Raw genomic sequence first — 20,160 nt, 5'->3', positions numbered from 1 at the left:
GCCCTCTGTTTGTGATCCCTGAGCTGAAGCTGGTTCATCTGTTCCAGTCCCATCCATCATCAGTCAGATAGACTCCGTTACTATGGCTGCCTGAGAGAGTTGGTACCACTGCTCTCTGCAAGCCAGCCAGTCAGGAGCAGAGGAAGGGTCAGCACTCTCTCTACCGCTTCACCATTTGCTGGGAGACAGAGCAGAGGGCAGGATCTTGCCTCTCAAACTAGTCAGTTTATTTGTGTTTGCATGGGAAGCGGAACAGAGAATGGCCTTCAGGGATGATCCTGGGTTGTTTGTTACACATTTACTGCGCCACCTTCAGCCCTCCTAATGCAAGGCAGTCCTCCAGCTACATCCAGCTATACCCACTGCATCAAATCAAGGCAGTTCTACAGCTACATCCAGCTACACCCACTGCATCAAATCAAGGCAGTCCTCCAGCTACATCCAGCTACACCCACTGCATCAAATCAATGCAGTCCTCCAGCTACATCCAACTACACCCACTGCATCAAATCAAGGCAGTCCTCCAGCTACATCCAACTACACCCACTGCATCAAATCAAGGCAGGCAGAAAAAGGAGTGGGCGATGAAGCTGCATAAATATTACATCAACATGAGGGGAGCCAAAAAGGTCTGTAAAACCTACGACGGCGTGCTATTTACCTGCAATGTTATGTTTTTTTGTTCTCTGTAGCAGTGGACTAAATATTGAGGACAGTGTAATTAATCTGTGTATGGGTTGTGGGTTTATGAGAACCATAAAATGAAACTGAGGGAGGCAGGCAGCGCAGAGCACCCTGCCCAGTCACAGTGTTCAGGGGTTGGTGTGTGAAGAACTGGTAGCTACCAACACAACAGAGCCCGATCCCCTGCCTCCAGAGAGACATATGGCCAATTCATCTGTGGAGAGAAACATCATCTGTAGTTCCTCCTCAGATGAAGGGAGAGAACAAGTGGCATGCTTCCCGATGGCCTCCTCCACAGCTGAACAGCCAATGTAAAAATAATGAAGAAGAAAACGCTCAGTTAAGCGTTGCCATGGTATCATCTTCAAAGGCCTTCGATGGTAGCGAGAGAACGGAAGGATTTTTTTTGTTGTCACTGGGATGGATGGAGCCAGATCCCAGCAGCAGTGGAAGCGAGGCAGGGGCCCATCACAACTCAAATATCCCTCCAAAAGATGCCAGCATTTCCCAAAGGAAAGCTGGCAGCTGTCTCAGATGGGAGGGTCACTTGCCCCAGTCTTGTGCCTGCTGAAGCAGACTGCTGCTGGACAAGAGAGTGTGCCACTGTGTCACACTGAGCTGTGGGTCAATCTGACCCACTGAGCTAACATACACTCCCATCTCTGCTTGGCAGTGACTGGCTGGCCTTGCCACAGGTGGATGTTTCTAAAAGTAGATCCCAGCCAAGTGCCAGTGGACCACCGAGTTAGGTTATAAAATATTCATGATACAGCCCAGTCCATGTTTTCATGAGAGGAAGAGGAAACGTATGGTGCCTGGACAACTCATGAACATCTGGCGTATCATCTTGGGTTGTATTTTCTTTGATCCGATAGATATAGCTCCTAAAGTCATGTACAGCGTCTCCTTGTCTCTGGTCTCAAAAATACATCGTCAGCACACATGAACTCACTCAAGAACATTCTGTGCAAATACTATATTTGTGATCATTCGGTGATCAGACTGAGGGGAAAATGGCCCTTGTGATCATTCGGTGATCAGACTGAGGGGAAAATGGCCCTTGTGATCATTCGGTGATCAGACTGAGGGGAAAATGACCCTTGCATAAATGGCCTTTCAAAAGCTAGACTGCCAAAAGCAATCATAACTCCAGAGCTAGTTGAGAGCCAACCAGTAGTGAAGTGATTGAAATGCACAGTGGCGGAGTCTGTTTTGAATATGGCCATTCTCTCTGGCTGCTCTCCATCAGTATTCATAGCAGAGAAGTCATGTAGAAAATGGGACTGAAATGGAAAGGGAAACATAACCTGTGAGCCAGCAATCCATTACCAACACCATGTGACACATGCTTTACCCCAATCTGGCCCAACTGGAGCCCAAATGGACTGCTAATCCAAATCTCAAACTGCTCTGACTGGGGAGATAAACAGCGTTGATGTCCATGTGGACTTAATAGGCCAATCTGGACCTCACTTGAATTAAAAAGACCAGCACCTTGCACTCACATTTGAAGTCCATTTCTAAAACTGTATTTCTGTCTGCCAGATTGCAGACTATCTACAGCAAGAGGTTCCACTTAGAGTACTAATTAAAACGGTTTCCAGAGGTTATGCCAATACTCTGTACCAGCTTTGAAGTCTCCATCAGGTTTTATATATGCCTGAAACATGAACATAAAGTTTATTCAAGATATACTAGAACTAGAAAGATCAAAGATTATTGATGAATACCTTAAGGTGTTGTTTCCTCTACAGGGCATCATTAAATCAGAGCGAAAGGACTGTAAACTAACCCACTGGGGAGGAACATGATTACACAGTACCACTGCGTCCTACGGTACAGTAGCAATAATCCTACTAGATTGGACACAGTCTCCTGGGGTGTAAACAAACACACCAGACACCCTCACTCTTCCAAAAAGGTTCCTAGAGTCACTGTGAAAATATACCAGATCAAAACAACATCCATATGAAAAGGAACGAAGGAAGGGAAGCTGTTTGCGGGATTTGAAACGGGTGGTGCAGTGTGTGTGTGTGTGTGTGTGTGTGATGGAAGGCCTGCGGTCTGTCCGTACCTTGACCCGGCTGACAGCCTCCTGGGCCTGCATCATGCGGATGTTCTTGGACGGGTTCCTCTCAGAGAGCAGCTGGGTGGAGCCCAGGTAGTTAGCAGCAAAGATGATGCCATCAATAAGATCTTCTGGCTCACAGGGCCCCGGAACTGACAGAGAGGGACAGGGAGAAGGGGCGGACAGAGAAACGAAGGAGCAGGAGAAGATAAAGGCTATTAGATCATACTTCTCTTGCAAAACAAAGACATCTCTGAGTTGTTCTAGCTGTAAGGCCACATACGTATGAGTATTGGTAGCCTTCTCTATGTACAACTTTAATAAATCAAACACTGAAATTCTGTAGCTGTTGGGTATTATGCAGAGAAACAAGAGTGAAAGAAAGGAACAGCTCAGCCTCCAGCCCTGCTGTTCGCTGCCCAGTGGTGAGAGGGGCATGGCGAGGAATGCCTTGAAAACATCTCGAACCAAACATACACAGAGGCCTGGGACTGGCCTGCTTAGATACAGCCCTCCCACATTGACGACTAACTCACTGACACGTCTGACATGATGGCTCTCATGTAAATTGGCCAAATAAAGATAGTGAACACTTTATATGATCATTCCTCTTTACTTTCTGGTTTGTCTTCAGACTCATTAACCTGTTGTTTTCCCTCCCTCCCTCCCTCCCTCCCTCCTGATCTCATGTAACAGCTGCAAGCTCATTATTTTCTCTCCTTAATACTCCATCATCTATCATTTTGCAACTAGATTTTGCGTGGTTATTAAGGCGCTTGAATTAGAGAGACAAATCTAATATTCTTGGAATGAGCAGATCCCTGCACCCAAAGTGATATAAGCTTCTTACAGGGAATATCTGTTGTTGATGTTGGGAATTTGATTCATTTTTGTCTTTTGATTTCACACTCAAGAGAAACAGATGTAGAGGTGCCTTACCATCAACAAAGCTGGGGAAAGATGCAGCCTTCTTTGTTTCCTGAAAAACAGAAAGTCTTGATTGAACTATCTGAATTAGTAAAGCGGAATGAAATATGCATTCTCATTTCATGAAACTGAAAGGAAAACCGGCCTCTCTGCAAGGCCTTTGGCTTCCACAACAAACAACAGACCAACAAACTCCAAAAGCTTCAGTCTGTCAAAGAAGATGAAACATTTTTGAACATCAGTTCAAAGTAGCCGATGAAATCGATACAAACCCTATTCATCAACAGATGAGGAAGAAAATGTAAGAAACGATGCAAGAATGGTATCTAGAACCAAAAAGGGTTCTTCAAAGGGTTCTGTCCCCATAACAGAACCCTTTGAAGAACCATTTTTGGTTCCAGGTAGAACCCTTTTGGGTTCCATGTAGAACCCTTCCCACAGGGAGTTATACATGGAACTCAAAAGGGTCCTACCTGGAATCAAAAACCGTTCTACCTGTAACCAAAAAGGGTTGTCCTATGGAGACAGCCAAATGACCCTTTTGGAAGTGCACCTTCATGGCATCGACCTGATTGTAAACAGTGGTCCGTGTTAACATGCAGGGTCATGACATGCCTACATCTTCAGATGTGAAACACAACTGTATATCAATACTTCCACAAAGCTCTGAATGAGAGAGCCACACATTAAAGCACTCTGAGTAATGGGCATCACTTTAAAGACATGCCACTCAAATGGAGGGTCCAGGCTGAAATATGTGTGGCCGTTCATTACAGTCTGCGAGGAAGGCCCAGGAGCATTATCAAACCACTTAATAACTTAAAGGGAAACAACTTCCTAGTATATCTTAGTACACTTATGCTATAGTGGCCTCCCACAAATATACAATACTTAAATGCTAACGTATGATTCTAGATGACCTCTAAAGTGAAGATGTGCCTCGCTCTGCAGTTCAGCTTTGTCTCCAGCCTTTGTGCTGGTGTGTGAATGAAATCCTGGCCGGACAAAACGGTGTTAGGATGATAAGACTGGGTTGGGCAGGGGAGAGGGCTCCTATGGAGATTGTGCAGAGCAGAGAGGGCTTTGTCTCTGAGCATCACTTGAACGGTCAGGTCAAGGTTGAGTGGTTTCCCTGATGTAAACACACAGCTTGCTGCTCTCAACCAGTGGCTTGACTGCAGAGTCAAAAAAGGGCACAGACAATTCCCTTCCTTTTAGAGCAATGGAAGTGGGGAATGAGGATAGCAGCCTTGTATAGAATGTCCCTGAGAGAAATGTCCACAATAATAACAGTGGTGATTTCCTTAAGAAAACTGGACAACCACACTGTGTTACCTGGAGACAGGGACTTCATTTATTCATAAACACAGTTCACTGATCCTCATAAATCCTCTGGCACTGGCCTTTTAACGAGGCATGAAGAGGCAGCCTTTAGTTATTATACCCCCAGGCTCTGGAATAGCCTGCCAGAGGGGGCCAAAACTGTGAACATATTTTAAAAGAGACCTTGAAACATATTTTTTGCTTTGCTTTTCCTTTTAGTTGTTCAGTTTGTATCATTTAAAAAAATATATATCTTATGTTTGTTGTGTAGTAAATATGTGACTCACCACCTGTATTCAGTCTTATGTAACAACATTTGAAATTGTGTTTTTTACATTGGATAAAAGTAGAGACTCACAGCTTCAAAATGATATATCATACACAAAACAATGGGAAAGTCATTCTGCTTTGAAAGTTGATAAACTTGTAAACTCACTTTTGAGAAAATGGCCTTTGAATGTTTTGGTATCTAGTGAAGAGCTCTTCTTTGTCTACACCCATTCAGCATCGTTCACACCCTCTTAAGCTTTAGCCCCACCCATCTAACTTCGCTCTCGGAGCGTTTAGAGTGCACACTTGACACTGGCGGATGATTTGTTTACCCCTGGATAACATGAAAACAGCCTAACCAGCTCTGCAGGCAACAATTTCATTATGCTTTTTTGCCAACGTTTACTGACACCGGCCGTATTCAACAGGTGTTGTACACTTTAGCTTAAGACAAGTCGCTAGCAAGCTACAGTTGAAGTCGGAAGTTTACATACACTTAGGTTGGAGCCATAAAAACTCATTTTTCAACCACTCCACAAATGTGTTGTTAACAAACTATAGTTTTGGCAAGTCGGTTAGGACATCTCCTTTGTGCATGACACAAGTATTTTTTACAACAATTGTTTACAGACAGATTAATTCACTGTATCACAATTCCAGTGGGTCAGAAGTTTAGATACACTAAGTTGACTGTGCCTTTAAACAGCTTGGAAAATTACAGAAACTTATGTCATGGCTTTAGAAAATTCTGATAGGCTAATTGACATCATTTGAGTTAATTGGAGGTGTACCTGTGGATGTATTTCAAGGCCTACCTTCAAACTCAGTGCCTCTTTGCTTGACATCATGGAAAAATCAAAAGAAATCAGCCAAGGCCTCAGAAAAACATTTGTAGACCTCGTGTCTGGTTCATCCTTGGGAGCAATTTCCAAACGCCTGAAGGTACCACGTTCATCTGTACAAACAATAGTACGCAAGTATAAAGACCATGGGACCATGCAGCCATCATACTGCTCAGGAAGGACACGTTCTGTCTCCTAGAGATGAACATACTTTGGTGCGAAAAGTGCAAATCAATCCCAGAACAACAGCAAAGGACCTTGTGAAGATGCTGGAGGAAATAGGTACAAAAGTATCTATATCCACATTAAAAACGAGTCCTATATCGACATAACCTGTAAGGCCGCTCAGCAAGGAAGAAGCCACTGCTCCAAAACCGCCATAAAAAAAGCCAGACTACGGTTTGCAACTGCACATGGGGACAAAGATTGTACTTTCTGGAGAAATGTCCTCCGGTCTGATGAAACAAAAATAGAACTGTTCAGCCATAATGACCATCGTTATGTTTGGAGGAAAAAGGGGGAGGCTTGCAAGCTGAAGAACACCATCCCAACCGTGAAGCACGGGGGTGGCAGCATCATGTTGTGGGGGTGCTTTGCTGCAGGGGGGACTGGTGCACTTCACAAAATAAATGGCATCATGAGGGAAGACAATTATGTGGATATATTGAAGCAACATCTCAAGACAGGAAGTTAAAGCTTGGTCGCAAATGGATCTTCCAAATTGACAATGACCCCAAGCATACTTCCAAAGTTCTGGTAAAATGGCTTAAGGACAACAAAGTCAAGGTATCGGAGTGGCCATCACAAAGCCCTGTCCTCAATCCTATAGAAAACGTGTGGGCAGAACTGAAAAGGTGTGTGCGAGCAAAGAGGCCTACAAACCTGACTCAGTTACACCAGCTCTGTCAGGAGGAATGGGCCAAAATTCACCCAACTTATTGTGGGAAGCTTGTAGAAGGCTACCCGAAACGCTTGACCCAAGTTAAACAATTTAAAGGCAATGCTACCAAATACTATTTGAATGTATGTAAACTTCTGACCCACTGGGAATGTGATGAAAGAAATAAAAGCTGAAATAAAAAACTCTACTATTATTCTGACATTTCACATTCTTAAAATAAAGTGGTGATCCTAACTGACCTAAAACAGGGAATTTTTACTCTGATTAAATGTCAGGAATTGTGAAAAACTGAGTTTAAATGTATTTGGCTAAGGTGTATGTAAACTTCCAACTTCAACTGTATGTAAACAATGAACCTAACTAGGTAAACAATGTGTAAGATCACACACGTAACGTTAGCTAATGAGCCAGCCAGCTAAAGTTAGCTAGTTAAACAACAATGAACATAGTGCCAAATCATGTCGTTACTACCCTGCTTGAATCTGGTGGGAGCTAACCAACCAGGTTCAATGTTAGCTAGCTAACATTAGGCTCTAACTAGCAAAGCAAACAGCTCTGCGATACAGCTTTTATTTTCATTGTTTTTATTAGTTTTTCCTATAAAGCACATTGTGTTGCATTCCATGTCTGAAATCTGCTGTATAAATTAAGCTTGATTTGATATGATGATAAATTATCTGAAGAAAATCTCTTCACACCCATGACACGGGCTCTGAAGGACAAACATAGGACAGTAATAATACTGTTATGTATTCCACATAATATCATCTGTCACAATCAGTTTGGACTGCAGACAGAGACAGTTTACCTCCGGGACATTGTTGTTCTCCAGCGGCACGTTGAGGTCAGAACGCTGCTGTTTCCTGGGCTGCTCTGCACCGTTGGCCATCTGTGGGGGTTAAACCAGGGGTTAAACAGGGACCAGAGGGAAACAGAGTTAATAAAACGTTTCCAAGCAGACAGTAGAAATGAAGAAAAAAGATACAAATAAATGACCGGTCCCTCAGGAAGCGACAGTCCGATACATTTCTCTATGGGTCGGAGAAAGGGGTAGTTGTAACGTGAACAAAATAAGGTCATGCTATTATTAGACATTAATTGAGTTCTGTGAAATACACACAGGACAACATGTTGTCTTGAGTACCACTATAGTCTTGACAGTTCACATTTACTTAGCAAAGCATGGTAAAGATTATGAAATGAAAGGTTATGAAATTGCTCTCATTTCAAATTTACATAACTCAACAACCCTTATTTTTACAGCGACAACACAATCATAAGTCCTGATTAGTATTCAACATCTACACATCAGCTTGAGCAAACAGCAATTCAATAATAATTATATCCATTTGTTTGACAGGATAAAACAAATCTCTGCCCTGAGGAAGGAGGAAGTATCCAGCCTGAATCTGATGTTTTCAAACACTTCAGTGAGCCTTAATCACAGTACCTGAACACTGAAAGCATTCTGCAAAACATCTACAACTGCTGCTTAAAATCACAAACAGTCACCGAATTTAACCTGGGCAGTAGATGTTTGGGCAGTAGATGTTTGGGCAGTAGATGTTTGGGCAGTAGATGTTTGGGCAGTAGATGTTTGGGCAGTAGATGTTTGGGCAGTAGATGTTTGGGCAGTAGATGTTTGGGCAGTAGATGTTTGGGCAGTAGATGTTTGGGCAGTAGATGTTTGGGCAGTAGATGTTTTATTTTTGTTGTCAGTGACTGTTCTGCACAATATGTGCTTGCTTCCAATATAATCCAGCTATGTGGCTTGTCCCACTTCTCTTCAACAACACAGTAAAGAGAACAAACACAACCATACACACAGTTCTGCATAACACATATGCACACAATGGAGCAGGTGTGTATCAGCATTCTGCCATCCCATACCGCAGGGCACACACACAGGCTCTTCCCTCACCTCACCATCTGGCTGGGCTGGGGGTGAGCATGGTTGGACTCAGAGAGGGGCTTGGTGGAGGACAGGAAGAGGTGTGTGTGTGTGTGTGTGTGTGTGTGTGTGTGTGTGTGTGTGTGTGTGTGTGTGTGTGTGTGTGTGTGTGTGCGTGTGTGTGTGTGTGTGTGGTGTGTGCATGCCTGTGTGGAATAGAAGAACAGGCTGGATCTGAATGAGGGCAGTGGGCGTGGGAGATGGAGAGGGGAGCTCAAGGTGCCTGGCTGTGGCTGGGGGATGGGTCTCCAGCAGGGGGAAGGGAAGGGTCTCACTAGCTGCACTATAGCTACAGTGCAATAACCTGCCTGTCAACCACCTCACACATCATAAATATCTCCCTATCACAAATCTTGTTTTAATCAGTTCCAATGGCATAGGTCTGCTCCAGAATCTGAACATAACCTGGCCGTACTTCTTGTGTGCGGTCTCCAACTGTATTAAACACATGTCGTGACCCCACTCTCCGAGGGTGTCTCAGGGGGAGTGGGATATGCAAAAAAAATAAAAAATCAATTTTCATTTCACCACACACTGTACAGGTTACACACTTATGCACGTGTGAAACGGGACAAATATAAGCAGCCCCGATTTGACCTTGAATATATAACGTTAGTCTATACAGATCTCTCCCTCCACTCAGGTAGAGTGTAAAGGAAGAGGACCATGGATTAAGGGTTGGTTTAGTCCTAAAATGGATACTTTGGTAAATGCCCCAACATCTAGACGAATAAAAACCCAAGTCATGTTTATCCGGGAGAGGCCGTGTTAGAGGCATTAGACATTTTGGATTGGAAAAATGTAGTCTGAAAATGACTTTGATCACTGTGCCCTTCATCTCCCTGTAACATTTGGAAGATTAAACGTTGGATTCATACTCTGACAACCTTCTCAACACATCACCTTAACTGTATGTCTGACTTGTCATTCACATCATTTCAATAGAGGAGATTCAATGAGTGTGTATAGAAAATACCCATCAAAATGGCCTCTCCCTCTCACCTGTTCTTGAGCCCACTGATGTCGCTCCTCCGGGGTGCGGGAGCGAACCTTGAAGCCCCTCTGGAGCTCAGGGTTGTTGTGCCGTGTGGAGGAGGGGAGGTTGAGGGACTTGGGTCTGCTGTCGTGGCGGTGTGGGGTTGGGGTGTAGGGGGCAGGCTCAGGCTTGGCGTGGGCCTCAGGAGGGTGGTAATCACTGGGTACACTGTCTTGCACCAGCTCGTCAGGGCTCTGGTCAGTGCCACCACTGCTCAGACTACCCATGCTCATACTCATCTTGATCTCTGCCACTATCTGGTCAATGTCCTCCTCCGCCTCCTCCCCAGTCTCCCCCTCCACTACCACCTTACGGCCACGGTATGGAGACCGCGGTATGTGAACCATGGAGTTCCCATTGTCCTCCTCTGGGCCATAGTAGGGTCCAGTGTAGGCAACCCCAGCTCTCTCCTCCTCCTCTTCTTCCTCCTCTGTGGGTGGGGGGGACTCGTGCAGGACGGCGGCAGGGTGGGGGTGGTGGTCCAGGACGTTGTAGATCTGTTCATCTGGAACCTGCTCCACCACCTCAGAGCGCACCTCCCCCACCTCCACCCCTCCTTCTCCCTCCGCCCACTCCTCCACCGCTTCCTGGCACTCGTCTGTGTCGCCCGGGGGCTCAGCCCGGATGTGCTGCACGGTGCTGGCCGTGTAGTCAGCCTCGGCCTCGTTGCAGTCCATGCTGCCCTCCAGGTAGCTGTCATCCTCAGGGCAGTAGCGGATGTAGTAGGTGACGCCCTCGTCCTCCTCCGGCAGACCTTCATCATAGTCCTCCTCCTCCGAGGTGTTGTTCACATAGTCAGAGCTGGAGTCTCCGTCCAGGCTGTCAGCGTGGTCGTGACGGTGGCCGTGACAGCCTGCATGGTCGTGGTCATTGATGTGGCCGTGGTTATGGCAGTCTACGTCGTCGTGACTGTGACCGTGATCGTGACCATGACAGTCTGCATGCTCGTGGCCATGGCACTCTGCATGGTCGTCGCTGTGACTGTGGTCATCATGGTCGCGGCAGTCTGGGTGATCATGGTCATGGCTGTGTTCATGCTCGTGTTCCAGGTCAGGTGTAGTAGGTGTGGCTGGCCGGCTGTCCGTCAGCTCTGGCTCCAGGCCCTGCTGGCGGCAGTAGTGGACCTCCTCCTCCTCCCCCGGGCCCTCCTCATGCTCCTGGTCGTGCTGCTCTGGGGGGTAGGCGGCGGGGCAGAGGGGCCGGACGGGGGGCACCACCATGCTGCAGCTGGAGCCGCTGGTCCCTGGCCTCTTCCTATGAGCCATCACTGGCGCTGGCTGCTTACAGGCCATGCATCTCAACTGTCCTCAGTCCTACAGAACGCAAAAAGACAGAACCACACCATTAGAGCTATACTGCCACAGTTCAATCATCACAAATAACATTTCAATGAAATACAGTGCAGGAAGGCTACAAAGATGAACCGTGTTGGAAGTGTTACGCACTGAGGGAACCAATAAAGGCATTAACCCACCGTTCTACCCAAAATTACAACCAACTAATTGCAGCATTACCTCAAAAATGGAAGAGGCAAGTGGAAGGGGGAGGAGGTAAGGAACTTGTCTGTCGGCCCTGCGTCAAAGACCAAAATTGGTTAAAGAAATTGTGATCAATAAAAAAGTATACCAGTTTAATTTAAGGACCAAATATTGACAGCTGTGCCACATAGATTGCAAAATAGTTGACACATGGTTTAAGAACTGATACACAAAACCACTCGATACAAAACGTAAGTTTTTCGATTAAAATTATTATACAAAATTCTTGCAATCAATAGAATGTTATATAAATGGGGGGTACAACCATCCCAGCTCTGCAGATTCTGCAGATATATATATATATATATATAAAATAACCCTACCTCCCCTAATTGGAGTAAACTAATGGACAACAACACTTAGGTTTCTACTTCCAGCTTATAAATACTTATAAATACAATATACGTTTTACGGACACAGTATATTTTACAATAGTTATCTTTTGTTTGTTTTTAGTCCCATCCTTCAGCTACCCTCAACCCCTCCCATCTATAATATATATATATATATATATATATATATATATATATATATATATATATATATATATATATATATATATATATATATATATAAAAATATATATATCAAATATATAAATATATAAATACATATACATATATATATACATACATACACACACAGTGTGGACACACCTACTCATTCAAGGGTTTTTCTTAATTTAAGACAATTGTAGAATATAAGTGAAGACATCAAAACTATGAAATAACACATGGAATCATGTTGTAACCCAAAAAGTGTTACAGAAATCTAAATATATTTTATATTTGAGATTCTTCAAAGTAGCCATCTAGTAGCCCTTTGCCTTGATGACAGCTTTGCTCACTCTTGGCATTCTCTCAACCAGCTTCATGAGGTAGTCACCTGGAATGCATTTCAAATAACAGGTGTGCCTTAAAAGTTCATTTGTGGAATTTCTTTCCTTCTTAACGCGTTGGAGCCATTGTGTTGTGACGTGACAAGGTAGGGGTGGCACAAAGAAGATGGTATTTTATCAAATAGGTCCATATTAAGAACAACTCAAATAAGCAAAGATAAACAACAGTCCATCATTACTTTACGACATGAAGGTCAGTCAATACGGAACATTTCAAGAACATTTATAGTCACTTCAAGTGCAGTCGCAAAAACCATCAAGCGCTATGATGAAACTGGCCTGCATGAGGACCTCCACATGAAAGGAAGATCCAGAGTTACCTCTGCTGCAGAGGATAAGTTCAATAAAGTTAACTGCACCTCAGATTGCAGCCCAAATAAATGCTTCACAGAGTTCAAGTAACAGACACATCTCAACATCAACTGTTCAGGGCTTCATGGTCAAATTGCTGCAAAGAAAACACTACTAAAGGACACCAATAATAAGAAGAGACTTGCTTGGGCCAAGAAATGCGAGCAATGGACATTACACAGGTGGAAATCTGTCCTTTGGTCTGATGAGTCCAAATTTTTGATTTTTGGTTCCAACCGTTGTGTCTTTGTGAAACGGTTGGAGAGTAGGTGAATGGATGATTAATTATGGGCAGTGAGAGAGTATGTGAACAGATGATCTCCGCATGTGTGGTTCCCTCTGTGAAGCATATAAAAGGAGGTGTGATGGTGTGGGGGTGCTTTGCTGGTGACACTGTTGGTGATTTATTAGAATTCAAGGCACACTTAACCAGCATGGCTACCACAGCATTCTGCAGCACTACACCATCCCATCTGGTTTGCGCTTAGTGGGACTAGCATTTGTTTTTCAACAGGACAATGACCCAAAACACCTCCAGGCTGTGTAAGGGCTATTTGACCAAGAAGGAGCGTGATGGAGTGCTGCATCAGATGACCGGCCATCCACGATCACCCGACCTCAAGCCAAATGAGATAGTTTGGGATGAGTTGGACCACAGAGTGAAGGAAAAGAGGCCAACAAGTGCTCAGCATATGTGGGAACTTCTTCAAGAATGATGGAAAACCATTCCTCATGAAGCTGGTTGAGAGAATGCCAAGAGTGTGCAAAGCTGTCATCAAGGCAAAGGGTGGCTACTTTGAAGAATCTCAAATATAAAATATATTTTGATTTAACACTTTTTTGGTTACTACATGATTCCATATGTGTTATTTCAAAGTTGATGTCTTCACTATTATTCTACAATGTAGAAAATAGTAAAAATTAAGAAAAGCCCTTGAATGAGTAGGTGTGTCCAAACTTTTGACTGGTACTGTATGTATTTACAAAAACGATACACAGTTTATGGGGGATTGTAAATGATGGAGACAATTACAATGATGGAAGCCACAATCTATCTGCAATATGAAAGCGTTTAACCACACACACACCTCATGTGAAACCACATCTAGCCCCAGGAGTCCCCAGCATATTACAGCTAGCATTGTAGAAGCATTGATCTCAGTATGGGAACACCGCTCCAAACAACCATCATGGGCACCTCACTGTGGTAAAGATCAGGAGAACTAGTCTGACAAAACAAAGAGTCTGTGCATACCTCTAAGTTAGATCTAACTCCTCCTAACATATAGCATCCATGCCTTTACAAATGGCTGATGCACATTGATTCCCCTGCTGAACACAAATGCCGCTCTCTCTTTCGCTCAACCTGCGAACTCTTCACCACCGAAAGACCTGATCAATTACTGCTATTGGAGGCAGACAGGTTCTCGAGTAGCTTACACCCACACCCACAATTAAGTGCTTACTTAGCACTACTGCATTAGGTTTGACAAAATACAGAACTCTGCTCAATACAGCGCTTTGCATTGAGTTGTGTTTGGCCTGCGGACAAACGTCTGAGGCAAGAGAATGAAACAAAGAGGGAGGCTGCCTTTACCTTAAGCTAATTGGACTTTGACAGTCATACAATCAATAGTCAAATGGAGGTCATCTCTACACAGAGGCCTGTGAATATTCACTCCTAGATCGGGAGAGACTGGCGAGATGTTCAGTCTCCCAGAGTATCTGGACTGGTATTGATCTGCACACCGCAGGGTGGAGAATGGCTCGCCTGGGAGATTGGGATCATTCTCCTAATTCAGATAGCTTGAATCATTGTTAGGTTGTGGCCACGAGGCGAGCGGGGAGAGATTACGTTGGGGTATTTCTGGTGCTTCTGCACGTAGGGCCCTAAACAAATTCAACAATCTCATTAAAAAGCTATTAAACAGCGAAGGGATGGTATAAATCACGTGAGAAGCCATTAATAGAGGACACACACACACACACACACGCGGCTGTGAAGACGAGTGCCGGCACAAAACATTAGATGTGTAATACAATACTGCGATTTAAAGAGTGACCTGGTGTCCCACTTTCTCTCCTCTATGTTCCTTCCACCGGTCTCATCTCCACCAGTTGCCACTAACAACTGGCTGCTCTCTGAGGGGATTTTGTTGTTCCTTTCCCCTCTTCTCTCTCTCACGGCCTATAATTACGCTTTCCATCACAGGTGATTGCAACGGCTAATTACCCCCACTCCGACCCTCTCCCTATCTCCCTGTCCGTCAGGAGGCTGTGTCTAGGGGGTGGACAAGGTATCGCTCCAGAAGCACACATTCACAGTCACAACCCACATTATGGCCATCCATTCAGGTGACTGACTCGGAGCAATACTGCTGATGCTGTTGCTAGACAAAGAGGCTGTTCACTGGAAAGTCTATGGGGAGAGCAAGTTCAAACACATATACAGAACACATGATTCCCCATTCAACCCAGCGTTCGTTATAGTGGGTACAATAAGAAATGTGATAACGGCACATTCTGTAGATATCTGACTGGCAGAGACTCATAAAGAGCAAAAATAATGTGGAGGAACTATATTTAACTTTAGGCACCTGAGTGGCACAGCGGTCTAAGGCACCTGCATCTCAGTGCAAGAGGCTTCACTACAGTCCCTGGTTCAAATCCACGCTGTATCACATCCGGGCGTGATAGGGAGACCCATAGGGTGGCGCACAATTGGCTCAGCAGAATTTGTTCTTCACTGACTTGCCTAGTTAAATAAAGGTTAAATAACATTTTTTTTAAAATATGTCCTACCTCTGTCTCTGGTCCTGAGCAGTAGTAGTGTTGAATAAGGCCAGGCTTGTAGTGATACAGGCATATAGCCCTGCCTTACCCCATCCCCCACCAGCTGCTCTCCTCCTCCTCCCTGCTCCCCCTATTCTTCCCAGCATGCTCTAGCAGCCAGCCCAGCCCCTCCCGCCTTGCCACTCCCAATGGGCAATTACTGGTAGCTAAGAGTAACTGCCTCCTATGGGTACCAATGACCTTTCACCTCCTCTTTGTTTGGTTCTGAATAAATCCACCACAGGACCCCTGGATAAATCTGTTGACTGAGTGTTTCTACCAAGAGTGTGTATGTTTTTCCTCTCCTTCAATATATTCTGCCTGGATCTATTTTGTATGTGCAGAGTGTCTGCGTGTCTACCTACCTCTCAATAGAATTTCTGAGGTGTGAACCATTCAATCCTCCCAGTCCCCAAATAGCTTTCCCAAATTCTGTTTTGTTTGGGCTGAACCGTATGAATTACAGACTTTTGACAGCTTTTATTGAATTTGAATACATTACCATGTGAATGACGACCTATCACAACAAATACATTAGAAATCTGTCCTACCTGTTCAGGAAAATTTGTATTCTGTCCCCTGGTACACCCCTAATTCAAAATGAATTGATTTTCCCATAGACATCTACTCTCACAAAGATGTTCTCCCCTGAACGACACATCACCATGTCAATGTGAATCCTGACACCAGCCAGTGCCACATGCCTATTGTGTCCAAGTCCCAATTCTCTATCATCTGATTGCAGTAAAATATGTGACAGGCCTGATGACTAAACCCTGGTACAAAATCACTGTTGGTCCTTTTTAAACAAGCAGCCTTCATTAGAATAGTGACTATGAGCATCACAGTGAGGAATGACTGGAAAGCTCATAAAAACAGCACGACAGTACAATAGAGAAGTTTTCCCCCTTGTGCTTCCTATAATTAGGACATTCTAATATGTATGTCAAGAGAGGAATATCAAAGTGGCTTCTCTATGGCTGTTCCCTCGTGATATTCGAGCGTATGCAGTATCCTTGTGTAACACAACTACTGTCCATGCCCATGCTTTTCTTAATGACTTGCTGGATCTACCTGTGAAGGAGGTTGATCCGTTTCTTTCACAGCAGCACAACCATTCTAACACTTAACTTGACGACAAGGAAACAATTATGTTTGTATTCTACAGGATATATATAAATGAGCCTATAGTTTGCTGGAAGTACATCACCGACAAAATTAAAACAAAACTGGTGTTAACAGAGAGACAGTGGCATTGGCAGACCCTATTTCGTATTGCAGGCAACAACAGTGAAATGGATCCCAACTAATTGGCCCTAATCACGCTAGTAATTGCACTTTAGCGCTTGTTTGATTAGATATATAAAACGCCTCCTTTGTAAACCCCAATAGGATGGCTTTAATCACTTCCTTTCCAAACAAGCTGCAGTGTGTTGTCTCTGTCCTTTCAGCTTCCATCGCTGCGGTGCGTTGAACGTTGCAGCTCTCGGTCCTTTCAGCTTCCATCGCTGCGGTGTGTTGAACGTTGCAGCTCGCTGTCCTTTCAGCTTCCATCGCTGAGGTGCGTTGAACGTTGCAGCTCTCTGTCCTTTCAGCTTCCATCGCTGAGGTGCGTTGAACGTTGCAGCTCTCTGTCCTTTCAGCTTCCATCGCTGCGGTGCGTTGAACGTTGCAGCTCTCGGTCCTTTCAGCTTCCATCGCTGCGGTGCGTTGAACGTTGCAGCTCTCTGTCCTTTCAGCTTCCATCGCTGCGGTGCGTTGAACGTTGCAGCTCTCTGTCCTTTCAGCTTCCATCGCTGCGGTGCGTTGAACGCTGCAGCTCTCTGTCCTTTCAACTGGCACTACATCTTGCTCACATTGCAAAACCTATCCGATTATTGATCCACATCCACTGTCAAACTCCGCTCCGCACATGACAGGATCATGTTCTAAGATCAGTCTTATACACACCACTGTTCTGTATAGGGTAAAGTATGACAAACAGACACCCAAAGAAACGGAAGTGTCTACAGATGGGTTACATGACAAGTCACGAAAACAATGCGCATGCTTCAAATGGGGCAGAAGACAGTGTGTTGTTTTATCTTGTTCTTGATACCCATCGGTCTTGTTTTGAGGTGTTTTAACTGTCTATGCTAATATTGCAAAAAAAAAAACGCTAGCTAGCTAACCAACAACCGTAACGTTGTATTTGCTCACATCTACAAGCATTTCGCTACACCCGCAATAACATCTGCTAAACACGTGTATTTACCAATACATTTGATTTGAAAGACAAGTGCTAATTGTGCAAATCTACTTGTTTTCAATAAACATCGGAGACAAAATATAGTTTACATGGTGTCTGTTTTGCCTCATAGTTGCACAAAACTAAACAACCAAACAGTCTATTTGATGGAGACTAACAGGGGGTGGGGGGTCTATATGATGGAGACTAACATGGGGTGGGGGGGTCTTTTACAGAGGTCAGCCATAGTAGTACAGTGCCCCTTGTCCTTATAGAAGCCGGTGTGAGCACAGAACACAGTGAACTATCTATTAACCCATCCTCTATGGTGCATTGCAGAGAGACATGGTCTCATTCCCAGCACCCCTCCCCCACACTATTTTACAGCACAAAGAAACAGGTGTTTGTGCACCTACAAAAATATGTTACATACTGTACGATTTGAGCAAAATAACAAAGATGAAAATGGATCATAAAATGGGGGAATTGCTCCTGAGTCTTAAATGAGTAGGTGCATCATTACACCTTTCATTACATTTGGTGTGCCTTGTTAAAAGTTGCTCTGTTCCTAGGCACATGCATTTCTTTAGATCACCAACACATCAGACTGCAGTGCTATGATGCATGATTTCAACTTAACAGGCAGAGAGATATAATACAATTTGCTGAGGATTTACTGCACCTCCATGCCTGTGTACTTTCAAAGTAGCCACCATTTGCCTTGATGACAGCGTTGCACACTCTTGGCATTCTCTCAACCAGCTTCATGAGGTAGTCACCTGGAATGCATTTCAATTAACAGGTGTGCCTTGTTAAAAGTTTATTTGCAGAATTTCTTTCCTTCTTAATGCATTTGAGCCAATCAGTTGTGTTGTGGCAAGGTAGGGGTACAGAATATAGCCCTATTTGGTAAAAGACCAAGTCCATATTATGGCAAGAACAGCTCAAATAAGCAAAGAGAAATGACAGTCCATCATTACTTTAAGATCAGTCAAGAGCTTTGTGCAGTTACAAAAACCATTGAGTGCTATGATGAAACTGGCTCTCATGAGGACCGCCACAGGAAAGAGTTACCTCTGCTGCAAAGGATAAGTTCATTAGAGTTATCAGCCTCAGAAATTGCAGCCCAAATAAATGCTTCACAGAGTTCAAGTAACAGACACATCTCAACATCAACTGTTCAGAGGAGACTGCATGAATCAGGCCTTCATGGTCGAATTGCTACAAAGAAACCACTACTAAAGTGATCATCGCCGCTGTGGAAGTGGGTGAGTGCTATGGTCCCATGGTTTCTCTCGACTCACCTGGCTCCAGGATAGATTTAGACTCTTCAAACATACCCAAGTCGCTATATGCGATCCCTGACACTGCTTCTGGTACGCAAGCTGTTTAAATTAGTTCCCCACATCCAGTGCAGGCGGGAGGTATTGTTAATTGCGCTACCGAACTGCCCCTAATCAAAACTAAACAAAAACGGCCTAAACCCAGCCATCAGAAAACACAGAAAATGTTACTTTTTTCAATGTGTCAATCACTCTCGAGTCGTCTGGGACCCACGAGCTAAGCCCAAGGGACTACTAGGGGGGCACTTGAACATTCGTAGTGTCATTCCAAAAAGTGATCAAATTCAACATCTACTCACAGACTCCAACCTTGACTTCCTCTGCCTCTCAGAGACATGGCTCCATAAAATCTCTCCATATGCTGCTGTGATTGTGCCTGGCTACAATGTTTTCAGGAGAGACAGGATTGGAGGAAGAGGAGGGTGTCTGATGATTTACGTTAAAGAACATATCCGATGTAAACAAATTGAGTGGTCATGTGATAATGAACTAGAATGTATTGGCGTGAACGTTACACTGTCTCCCCAAATGTCTTTTACCCTTATTGGAATGTAAAGGCCACCTTCCACCAAAAGTGTGTTTTATGATCAGTTGAATAACATGCTTAGGGAATGTGACTTTGGGAAAGAGGTCATCTTAATGGGAGATTTTAACATTAATTATGAAGACAAGTTTTGTAGGAAAACCCTCAAACGGATCACTAATACCTTTGACCTTACACAGCTAGTTAAAGGGCCGACCAGGGTGACTTGTTGCTCTAAAACACAGATTTATCTGGTGTTCAGTAATAAACCAGAGAGAGTGACTAAATAATTCAATATGGTTACTGGGCTATCGGATCATAATCTGACACTTATAGCCAGAAAGCTGTCTAAGAGCAGGTTTAACCTCTCTACTGTTAGAAAGCCGGATCAACGAAGAATACCTAAGAGTGAATTAAGCTATTTTGAAAACGCAATTAAGGGAATT

General features: G+C 44.2%; 1 protein-coding gene across 2 annotated transcripts in view; it reads right to left on the bottom strand.

The window, feature by feature from the left end:
• Positions 1-20,160, bottom strand: part of LOC109895276 (amyloid-beta A4 precursor protein-binding family A member 2) — a 77,435-nt gene that overhangs the window by 11,114 nt on the left and 46,161 nt on the right. For both annotated transcript variants that reach the window (XM_031830792.1, XM_031830791.1), the window contains exons 3-6: positions 9,969-11,315; positions 7,824-7,904; positions 3,692-3,731; positions 2,759-2,904 (exon numbers count right to left, since the gene is read on the bottom strand). In XM_031830792.1, coding sequence (XP_031686652.1) covers positions 2,759-2,904; positions 3,692-3,731; positions 7,824-7,904; positions 9,969-11,294 — 1,593 coding nt within the window. In that variant the 5' untranslated portion in view covers positions 11,295-11,315. The remainder of the gene's footprint in view (positions 1-2,758; positions 2,905-3,691; positions 3,732-7,823; positions 7,905-9,968; positions 11,316-20,160) is intronic.

Source organism: Oncorhynchus kisutch, linkage group LG8 (assembly GCF_002021735.2).
Source record: "Oncorhynchus kisutch isolate 150728-3 linkage group LG8, Okis_V2, whole genome shotgun sequence".
Taxonomy (NCBI): Eukaryota; Metazoa; Chordata; class Actinopteri; order Salmoniformes; family Salmonidae; genus Oncorhynchus; species Oncorhynchus kisutch.
This window is presented reverse-complemented; position numbering and strand designations above follow the sequence as displayed.